Below are 10,970 nucleotides of genomic sequence, written 5' to 3' on the forward strand. Positions count from 1 at the left end.
CTCCGACAGGAACGGTAGAAGAAAAGCTGAGACGTCTTGTGATTTTTGGCTCATTTTTTAAATCTTTTTATGCTTTTTTTTTTGCAGGGGATCAGTAAAACGAGTGGTAAGCGCAATGAACCGAATGGATCAGAGGCGACACGAAAAGTTTGCAAACCAGTTTAATTACGCATTAAATTAAAAACGCAGAGGAAGAGATAAACCAGCCAGCCGCCTTCTACATGGAAGACTTGTTTTAAGGACCTTTAAAGAAAAATTGTTGTAATATACGGATATTTTTCCCTAATGGTTCTGTCTTAACTTATTTGCATAATTTGCTGTATTTTATGGATTTTTTTTTTTTTTAAGATTTGTACAAATTTGTATGTTATTTTTAAGAATTAGATGAGAAAAAAATTTTACTAAATAAAAATGTTAAATTTGCGGAAATCTAGTGAAAATATTGTTTAATTTTTTAACTCTTTATTCAAAATTTTACAATTTTAAACAACACTTCACAGAAAAACCACAAATATCGGATGGAATATAAGAAAAAAATATTTGAATGCTGATAAAGATAAATCATGACAAGCCCAGTCATTTTATTAATTAAAAAAATGATAAATCTAAATATTTTTTATTTTGTTTTTTTATTTGTAGGTGTTTGTTCATGAAGTGTTTCTTTACATTGTTACTGTCTCTCCCGACACTTTCATATGTATTTGTTCTATTTAGTGTTGTACATTTTTAGTGCCTTTTAAGTGACCCTTGAACACCTTTAATATTTTTCACATTTTTGTGCCAAATAATTTCTTAGTATTGCTTTAAATCGGTCAGACCTAATTTTTTCTGATACAGAGCTCCAACTCTCCTGCATGGACAGGGTGAAATGACAGACTTCTGGCTGCCTGTAGCCACCACTAGAGGGAGCTTAAGAGCTTACTGCATACTGTGCATACATTGAACTCAATATAAAAGCAGTATGCAGTTTGCTCCCTCTAGTCAAGTGGTTGTCATATAAATCATGTCTAAACAGAGGATTTGGAGCTCTGAGCTATAGAAATAGAGCTCTGATAGCTATAAAGATTTATTAAGAAATTAGCTAGCGCAGAATCTTGGATCTAAAATTGACAGGGTGATAAAAGGTGAAGGTTCACTTTAAGGATGTGATGCGATGGCACATGATATAAGCAGATTCAAGTGTAAAAATGGAGGCGCCATGGCAAGCTCTCCCCTAAAGGCAGTGTCTCTGTATCATGGTGGGACACAGATTGTTTCTGCAGTACATTCTCCATGCATGACGCCAAGTACTGCCAAATTCTTAGTTTGCAATCTCTGCATAAAAGAAGGGGAAAAAAACCTAGTCTAGCTCTAGTTATAGGAAACTTCTGATATGTCATAGAGACGTTAGAATTTTTCAATAATGGGCCTTGCTTTCTTGTATTTTGCATACATTTCCCATGGAGCCCTTAAGACTCCCTACTAGTTAGATCTCCGTAATTAGAATCAGCACCTCCCCAAGGTGACCTAAGGGTGACCATACAAATTAGATGTATATAGGCTGAACCCGCTGTTTTTGGCGATGTCCCGACTCCCCAGATGTTGGGGGAAAAAAGGTCAGACATATTGAATTTCAACATGCCCGATTCTTTTGTTTGCAAATAGACAAGCCGCTGCCGGAGGAGTCTGTGTCTTTCTCACTTCCCCCTGTTGAAAACGCATGCACACTCGGCCGAGCGTGTGCGTATGGGGGAGTCGGGAGGAATAGCTGTAGGACGAATGATCGTAAGTGAATGACCAGAGGGACTTTAGCATCTTCATTTTAGGTAATAGTAAGGCCTCATACACACGACCGTAGCCATGTGCACGGCCGTGATTTTCTGGTCGGCCGGGGGCGGTGTGTCACCCGTGAGCCACCAGCAAATCGGGGGCCGTGCACATGGCCGCGGCCATTATTTGCTATACGCGTGGACCGCAGAACACGGCCGTAATAAGACATGCCCGTTCTTTCTGCGGTCCAGGCTCCTGGGCCATGCACGGACCGTGAAAACCACGGTCGTCTACATGGCCCCATAGGAATGAATGCGGCCGCAATTCTCCTGTGGATTTTCAGGGGAATTGCGGCTTCAAAAGCATGTTCGTGTGCATAATCACAATCCGTTACGGCCGCGGACAGTATTTGCGGGCCATGCTCCCATTATAAAGTATGGCACACATGTCCTATTTTTTACGGACGGTTTCTACGACACGGACACCTTCCCGTAAATTTACTGTCGACCATAGAAATTATTGGGTCTGTAATTACGCAGTGATCCCCAATTTAGAGGGTGAAATTGCACTCTCCTAACAGTCCCCTGCATATGTTGTATATGCCCAACAGGGGGCGCACATGACCCACATCTCTATAGCTTGACTACTAAGAAATCTGGAGACAATGGTCACGCAATGCAGGATGCATCACATCAGATGTTAAATGATTCTACTTTACCGCAAACAAGAAACTGAAAAACATCTGAAAATAAATGTATATTCTGCCGACTTTAATTTATGAAAATAAATTCAATACAAATGATCGTCCTAAAAAATGTGCTAATTAGATCAGGGACATTAAGCTCCAGGATTTTCCCAATTGCTTCGTAGTGGTTTTCCCCCCTAAATCCTTAATTTACATAATTACAAGGTAATGTTTGCCCGGCATAGACCATTGCTTTCATTTATCCATTCAGCCATTAGAGAATTTGCTTATATCAGTAGACTGTAAAATATTTATGTAAACCACCAAATCAATTTGTATTTGTCATCGGCGCAGCGAGTTCCTCTGCAAACATCCCGGCTGGTAAATGTGCGGATGGGAGATACTCCTTGTGTAGGCCGAGTTCACACAAGGACTTACAATGCAGTTTTTTTTAGAAACATTCGGCACTCCAGCTCTTATAAAACTACAATTCCCAACAAGCCTCGAGAGCCTATGGCTGGAATATTAAGGCCTTTGCCAGGTTGGGAGTTGTAGTTTCAAAAACAGCCAGAGTGTCGAATGTTGCGAAGGCCTAGATAATTAAAGGGGATGTGTGAGATTAGAAAAACAGCGCCACTCTTGTCTATAGGCTGTGTCTGGTATTGCAGTGTTCTCAAAAACAGCGCCAATCTTGCTCATAACTGTGTGAATAAAAAGATCCTTTTTGATAATTACATACAATCTCTTTAAAAAAGGCCAACGAGACGTCAGTAAGGGCTGATGTACGTGCCCACATTACTGACATGTGCATGATCTACAATATGGTGCTCATTGACTGCTATGGGTCCATACTGTTGGCGCACTGGTCAAGTCTCGTGTTCTTCTATGATTAGTGACTCCAGCTTAGCTATATTGTCTGTTGGAGCCTAAGGTAGTCTGGAATCTTCCTTCTGTTTCATGTAAGGCTCAGAGTGCTGCTCTGTCACTCCCCCATGCTTTAAACTGCAGCTCTGCTTGTTCTGGCATCTCTCTAAACTAGCGTGGCTAAGTGCCTATTTTCGGTATAATATCACTGGGTGATGTGGTCACGCAGCTAAAGCAATTCTGCAGTGCCAAGACCCTAACAAACTCCTCTTCTCTGCGCTTCCTGGGGCGCTATGAGCGTGACGCTGGGAAAGTGGGATGTTAGTGGGAAATTTCAGTGGAATTGGACCTTAGGCTGTATTCACACGTGGAGGATTTCTGCACCAAAAATCCACATCAAACTTCATTTTCAAGTTCACAAAGTGTAGGACAATGAGAGATATAAGAGACTGTCACCCTGTGGGACATTTTTTACATGCCTGAGACATTATCACTCCCAGAAGGGACCCTCCCCCTCTATGCACTGACCCCCGGGCCCCCAGTTTAGTGATCAGCAGTTTTGTCCATTAACCTCTACATAGTATGTTTACTTTTGCAACCAGTTTTTTTAAATTATTGATTTAATGCATCTAAACTAAAAAATAAAGCAACTTTGCAAAAAGTCTTTCATTAAAACATTTCATCATTTTGTGTACACAGCTCCTATGACGACCTATGTGTCTCCATAGTTACAATCTACTCCCTCTGCTTGCTGACCTACAGATAATACTAGGCAGGGCAGATGGAAAGAGAGTGAGGCTGTATTCACACGAGCATGTTCGGTCCATAAAGGACGGAACGTATTTCGGCCGCAAGTCCCGGACAGAACACATTGCAGGGAGTCCCTGCCTCGCTGCAGGACAACTGTCCCGTATTGTAATCATGTTTTCAGTACGGGACAGTAGTTCCACGGAGAGGCAGGGACTCCTAGCGTCGTAAATAACTATGATGCTAGGAGCCCGGCTCCCTGCAGAGTGTTCGGTCCGGGACTTGCGGCCGAAATACGTTCCGCAGCCTAAGAGCTTATACACATGACACTATTTTGTTCTGGCAGATGCCACATGAATTTTTTTTAAAAATCCCCTCCAGGTAAAGTCGATGGTGCAAAGATCCGGTATAGCATCCTATGGGCACTGTATTTTGGATCCATAATATGACTGTGCATGAGTCCAATCATATGACTGCAGGATCAGACTACGCAAAGGTTTGTTTGTAGTCTGTGATCATGGAGACACATAGGTCTACATAGAAGCTGCATACACAAAACAATAGGATCTGTTTAATCGTGACAATTTGCAAAGTCGCCTCATTTTTTAATCTTAGAGGCATTGGAGAAATTAAACTGGTTGCAGACGTTTCCACACCCTTTAACCCCCAGGTATTGTTCACACAGTGCAGTTTTGGAGTTATTTTTAGACAAACCTGAACAGAATCTTTTTTACATTTCCTCCTAAAAATAGATACTACACTGCTCTGTATGATTTTCTATCGTTCACGCAGACTCCCAATGGTGCAGCCGAGGACAGGTGATCCCGTTCTGTAGGATTCATATCTTACTGCTTCACAGCTGAGCTGTTGTTTCTCCGAGACGTCTCTTCTTTACCATAAAAGCACTCGCAGGACTCTTCGAACAGATATTAGTTGAAAGTCATTAGGGAAATATATATATATATGCACTAGTGGTTTTTTTTTGGGGGGGGGGGGTCTGATGTTTAGCCGGTTTTAAAGCATCAATTGTTTGTTGATGCGTTTTGTTTTTACGGACGTTATTGGAGCTGTTTTTCTATCGAGACAATGAAAAACGGCTCAAGTAGTGACCTGCACTTTTTTTACGCTCTGTTGTTTCAAGCTGGGGCGTAAAAAAAAACGCCCTGTCGGAACGAAACGCCATTTTCCCATTGAAATCAAAGGGCAGATGTTTGTAGGCATTCAGCTTCCGTTTTCTTCAGCCATTTTTCGGGGCGTTTACAGCCCGGAAAACGGCTGAAAATAAGCCATGTGAACATACCCTGATTCAAAAACCGTATGAGTAAATGTGTCTTACACTTGGTGTTTTTTTCAGAATAAATCATGTTTCCAAAGAGGAATTTATGAGTCACATGATCTTTAAATCATGATTTGCATTTTGAAAAACGCCACATAATAAAATGCGGGTAAAAACTCTGGTAAAACAAAACACAAAAAGACGCTGTAAAAACGCTAGAAAAGGTGCCGAAAAATGGCAGAAAAACCGCATGTACCCTAAAAAAATCTGTTTTGACGTGTTTTTTAAACAAAAAAACCGTGTGAAGTTAGGAAAACTACAACTCCCAGCATGCGTCTGCCGAGATCGCTGATGTAGTGTGTCTAGCTGCCACCATGTAGACTGAATTACAGGCAGTCTACATAAAAACCTAAACTGATTGGATGAGCTGCCTACTGGTAAATATTATAAGATTGGAACAGTCAGCGCCGTCCTGATGAAATATACGAGTAATCCAGCGCTGTCCGTGGTGCTGAAATATGACTGATATTATTCCCATACAATGCGAGCTCTGTGCAATATATATATATACACACACATCTGGGTGTGTTTTCACTTTTGACCAACTGGGCGTTGTGAAGAGAAGTGTATGAGGCTGACCAATCAGTGATCAGTGACCAATCAGCGTCATACACTTCTCATTGTTCCAGCCCAGCTTCTTTCACTGCACAATCACACTGTGCTGTGGATCATGCTGGGCTGGAACAATGAGAAGTATATGAAGCTGATTGGTCACTGATTGGTCAGCCTCATACACTCCTCTGTACAACGGCCACTTGGTCAAAAGTAAAACACGCCCAGTTGTCCATTAAGAAACTCATTAGCATAAATCTAAACTAGCTCATAACTTGCTCAAAAATGATAGTTTTTCAAAATAAAAACCACTGCTGTTATCTACATTACAGCGCCGATCCGATTATGTAGGAGACAGGCCACTTATAATGTGGTAACAGAGCCTCTTTACATTCGTACTTTAAGGCCAGTTTTTGGCTTTTCTTTTAGCCAAAGCCAGAAGTGGATTCAAAGGGAAGAAAATGTATAAAGAAAAGACTGATGCATCTCCTTTTTTTGTGTTATAGGGGGCTGTATTTACAACAAGGGTTGTCTTCATGTTTTTGGAAGAAAGTCGCCATGTTTTTCCAATCTTGTACAACCCTTTAAAGTATCACCATTGCAGGTGCGGCTCCTGGATGTCGGGGAAATGTGGCATTACGTGGCCATGTAATGGATGTGAAAAATCAGTGGGAGATGCTCTTATTCAGGGGTTCCCTTCTTTAGCTCATAAAAGGGAGTACTCAGCAGGGCGACCCCCTCTTTCATGTCCACATACCCTTATAGGTGATTTGGACATGATTTTTCTATATTAGACAGGTCACCTGACCACAGTATATAACAGCTCTAGTGCCTGGGAGACAAGATGTCACTACACAGTAGAGGACATATCAGCAGAGGCAGTAGAGATATGGCGCCGCTTATCACAGGGAAAATAATAAGACCAAGCACTTTGAAATGCATACTTGTTTGACCCTTGTTGTCAATGAGTCCCATCTAAACTGGAGGGTCTGTTTATAGTGTGTAACCATGGAGAAACATAGGTCTGCATAGGAGCTGTGTGCACAAAACGGTACTATTATTATTTCAATTAAGACTATTTGCCAAATTAGTTTTATTTACTTTCATATGCATTGGAGCAACAACAAAAAAATTAATTTGATGGGTTCCACTGACATTGTAGTGTCTGTAGGACAAGGATCCAAATGTTAGATTTTAACCTTCCTGATCTTATGAATTTCCCAGTGATAAGCGTCGTGTGGCAGCTGCCTATCTCACTGTCCTTAGAGGAATAACATGCATGTTCATTGGCTGTTAATCGATATTGGGAACAGTTCTTTTCATCATACATCTAACCACTAAAACTCTATTGGGCACTTTTTATCTTAAAACAATAATTGAAAAAATATTTTTAATATCTTTTGATAAATAAATCAACTTTATTTGCTAGGATCAGCTCAGTTCTACAATTGCCAGTGACTGGGAGCTCTATTGCGACACCTGCCGGCCACTGTCAGTAATAACACTCTGTTCTCTGCTGCATTTTCTGCTCTATCCTCCCCAGATCTCTCCTGCCATTTACATTGCAAGACATCAATGTCTCTGGAAAGATGTAATTTTCCTGTCAGAAATTATAACTTGCTCATGCTTCAAGTGTCAGCACCCGCAGTAAAGGTTGTCAAAAATGTTCACTCAAGGAAGCCAACAAGAGGAAGGAGCTAATGGGATTAGAGAGATATCATTTAATACTGTCACCCACATGCTGGAGTGCAGGGTAAACTGCAAGGCTGGGGGGGCAGTGCCACTCTCATGTGCAGAAGCAGCACTAAGCAGAATGTCATAGTTAACTGCTGAGATACTGGGGTGATCACTGAGCTACTTGGGTAATCCCCTACAATACCTACAGATACAGTGGCACCCTAATGCTCCCTGCACAGCTGGTGTGGCATGATGGGCACTGCGATGCCTATGTCATTCCTGGCATTATAATATACTAAGCACAAGTACAAAACTCACATAATATATAATATACAACTGTACTAGTTACTGGGATCACCAGACTTCCCAAAGAACCAGGTTCATGCTGATGTAGTAACCAAATCACTGGTGTGGACATTGCTCCTCTAGATAATAATACTAGTAGTAACCATATCACTGCTGGTGTGAATACCTCCCAACTTTTGAATTTGGAAAAGAGGGACATTTTAAGCCACGCCCCTAACCACGCCCAATATCCCGCATCAACACATCAAATCACGGCCAGATCCTTCTTCAAATAACAAGATCATATTCTCACTGCGGATCTCTACACTTACAATTACAAAAAAAAACTATGGATATCACAGATATTATGGATCCGGTTATATCGTCTTTGTGTTACTTTTCCTATCTTGGGTATAACATTTGTTCATCACGGCGGCAGCAGCTGCAGGACAAACCAAAAGGCTGAGAACAATGAAAGTCAAGAGGGAGACCCTGTGGTAGATGACTTTTCAATTGACAGGTAGCAGAGTTACATGATGGGGATTTTTTTTTTCCAGATAGCGCCACACACAGCCCCCCTGTAGATAGCTCCACACACAGCCCCCCTGTAGATAGCTCCACACACAGACCCCCTGTAGATAGCTCCACACACAGCCCCCTGTACATAGCGCCACACACAGCCCCCTGTAGATAGCGCCGCACACAGCCCCCTGTAGATAGCTCCACACACAGCCCCCTGTAGATAGCGCCACACACAGCCCCCTGTAGATAGCTCCACACACAGCCCCCTGTAGATAGCGCCACACACAGCCCCCTGTAGATAGCGCCGCACACAGCCCCCTGTAGATAGCTCCACACACAGCCCCTTGCAGATAGCTCCACACACAGCCCCCTGTAGATAGCGCCACACACAGCCCCCTGTAGATAGCTCCACACACAGCCCCCTGCAGATAGCTCCACACACAGACCCCCTGTAGATAGCGCCACACACAGCCGCCTTTATATAGCTCCACAAACAGCCCCCCTTAAGATAGCTCCACACACAGCCCCCTGTAGATAGCGCCACACACAGCCCCCTGTAGATAGCACCATACACAGCCCCCCTGTAGATAGCTCCACACACAGCCCCCTGTAGATAGCTCCACACACAGCCCCCTGTAGATAGCGCCACACACAGCACCCCTGCAGATAGCTCCACACGCAGACCCCCTGCAGATAGCTCCACACACAGCCCCCCTGTAGATAGCGCCACACACAGCCCCCTGTAGATAGCGCCACACACAGCCCCCCTGTAGATAGCTCCACACACAGCCCCCTGTAGATAGCTCCACACACAGCCCCCTGTAGATAGCTCCACACACAGCCCCCTGTAGATAGCACCATACACAGCCCCCTGTAGATAGCTCCACACACAGCCCTCCCTGTATATAGCTCCACACACAGCCCCCCTGTAGATAGCTCCACACACAGCCCCCTGTAGATAGCGCCACACACAGCCCCCCTTTTGTACATAGCGCCACACAACTACCCTTCCCCCTTGTACATAGTGCCACACAACCCCCCTCCCCTCTATACATAGTGCCACACAAACCCCTTATACTTTGTGCCACAATGCAGCCAGAGCGGAGAGCGGTAGAGGTAGCCTACTGCTGCCACTCTCTGCTCTGCTTTGACGTCACTCACCGCCAGAAGAAGGCAGGAGTCTTGCAGCGGCGTTCTCACTGGTGTCGATGCCGGCCCGGGAGTGACCAGTCCAGTCACCTGACCTGTCACCTGCCCGGTGAGGTCAGATGACAGGTCAGGTGACTGGACTGGTCCACTCCCGGGCCGGCATCGATCCCAGTCAGAACACCGCCGCAAGACTCCTGCAGTCGTCTGGCATGCAGGGCGCCTGTCAGCAGCGATCAGCTGTTTTGATACAGCTGCAGCGCCCAGCGGGACATTATGCAGACCACCCAGGACGGGACTGTCCCGCCGGATCCAGGACGGTTGGGAGGTATGCTGGTGTGGACATTGCTCATCTAGATTACTAATTCATGTAGACTAGTAATACTAGTAACTATATCACTGCTAATGTGAACTATTCATGTAGACTAGTAATACTAGTAACTATGTCCCTGCTGGTGTGCACTATTCATGTAGACTAGTAATACTAATAACTATATCACTGCTGGTGTGAACTATTCATGTAGACTAGTAATACTAATAACTATATCACTGCTGATGTGAACTATTCATGTAGACTAGTAATACTAGTAACTATATCACTGCTTGTGTGAACTATTCATGTAGACTAGTAATACTAATAACTATATCACTGCTGGTGTGAACTATTCATGTAGACTAGTAATACTAATAACTATATCACTGCTGGTGTGAACTATTCATGTAGACTAGTAATACTAGTAACTATATCACTGCTGATGTGAACTATTCATGTAGACTAGTAATACTAGTAACTATATCACTGCTTGTGTGAACTATTCATGTAGACTAGTAATACTAATAACTATATCACTGCTGGTGTGAACTATTCACGTAGACTAGTAATACTAATAACTATATCACTGCTGGTGTGAACTATTCATGTAGACTAGTAATACTAGTAACTATATCACTGCTGGTGTTATCTACACATGTAGACTAGTAATACTTATAACTATATCACTGCTAATGTGAGCTATTCATGTAGACTAGTAATACTAGTAACTATATCACTGCTGATGTGAACTATTCATGTAGACTAGTCATACTAATAACTATATCACTGCTGGTGTGAACTATTCATGTAGACTAGTAATACTAGTACTATATTACTGCTGGTGTGAACTATTCATGTAGACTAGTAATATTAATAACTATATCACTGCTGGTGTGAACTATTCATGTAGACTAGTAATACTAATAACTATATCACTGCTGGTGTGTGAACTATTCATGTAGACTAGTAATACTAGTAACTATATATTACTGCTGGTGTGAACTATTCATGTAGACTAGTAATATTAATAACTATATCACTGCTGGTGTGAACTATTCATGTAGACTAGTAATACTAATAACTATATCACTGCT

General features: G+C 42.8%; 1 protein-coding gene across 4 annotated transcripts in view; it reads left to right on the forward strand.

Moving 5' to 3' along the window:
• Positions 1 to 429, forward strand: part of UVSSA (UV stimulated scaffold protein A) — a 77,139-nt gene extending 76,710 nt beyond the window's left edge. For all 4 annotated transcript variants that reach the window (XM_075856831.1, XM_075856812.1, XM_075856838.1 and 1 more), the window contains exon 14: positions 88 to 429. In XM_075856831.1, coding sequence (XP_075712946.1) covers positions 88 to 181 — 94 coding nt within the window. In that variant the 3' untranslated portion in view covers positions 182 to 429. The remainder of the gene's footprint in view (positions 1 to 87) is intronic.
• The last annotated feature ends 10,541 nt before the right edge of the window (positions 430 to 10,970 follow it).

The sequence above is a fragment of the Rhinoderma darwinii genome, chromosome 1 (genome assembly GCF_050947455.1).
Source record: "Rhinoderma darwinii isolate aRhiDar2 chromosome 1, aRhiDar2.hap1, whole genome shotgun sequence".
Taxonomy (NCBI): Eukaryota; Metazoa; Chordata; class Amphibia; order Anura; family Rhinodermatidae; genus Rhinoderma; species Rhinoderma darwinii.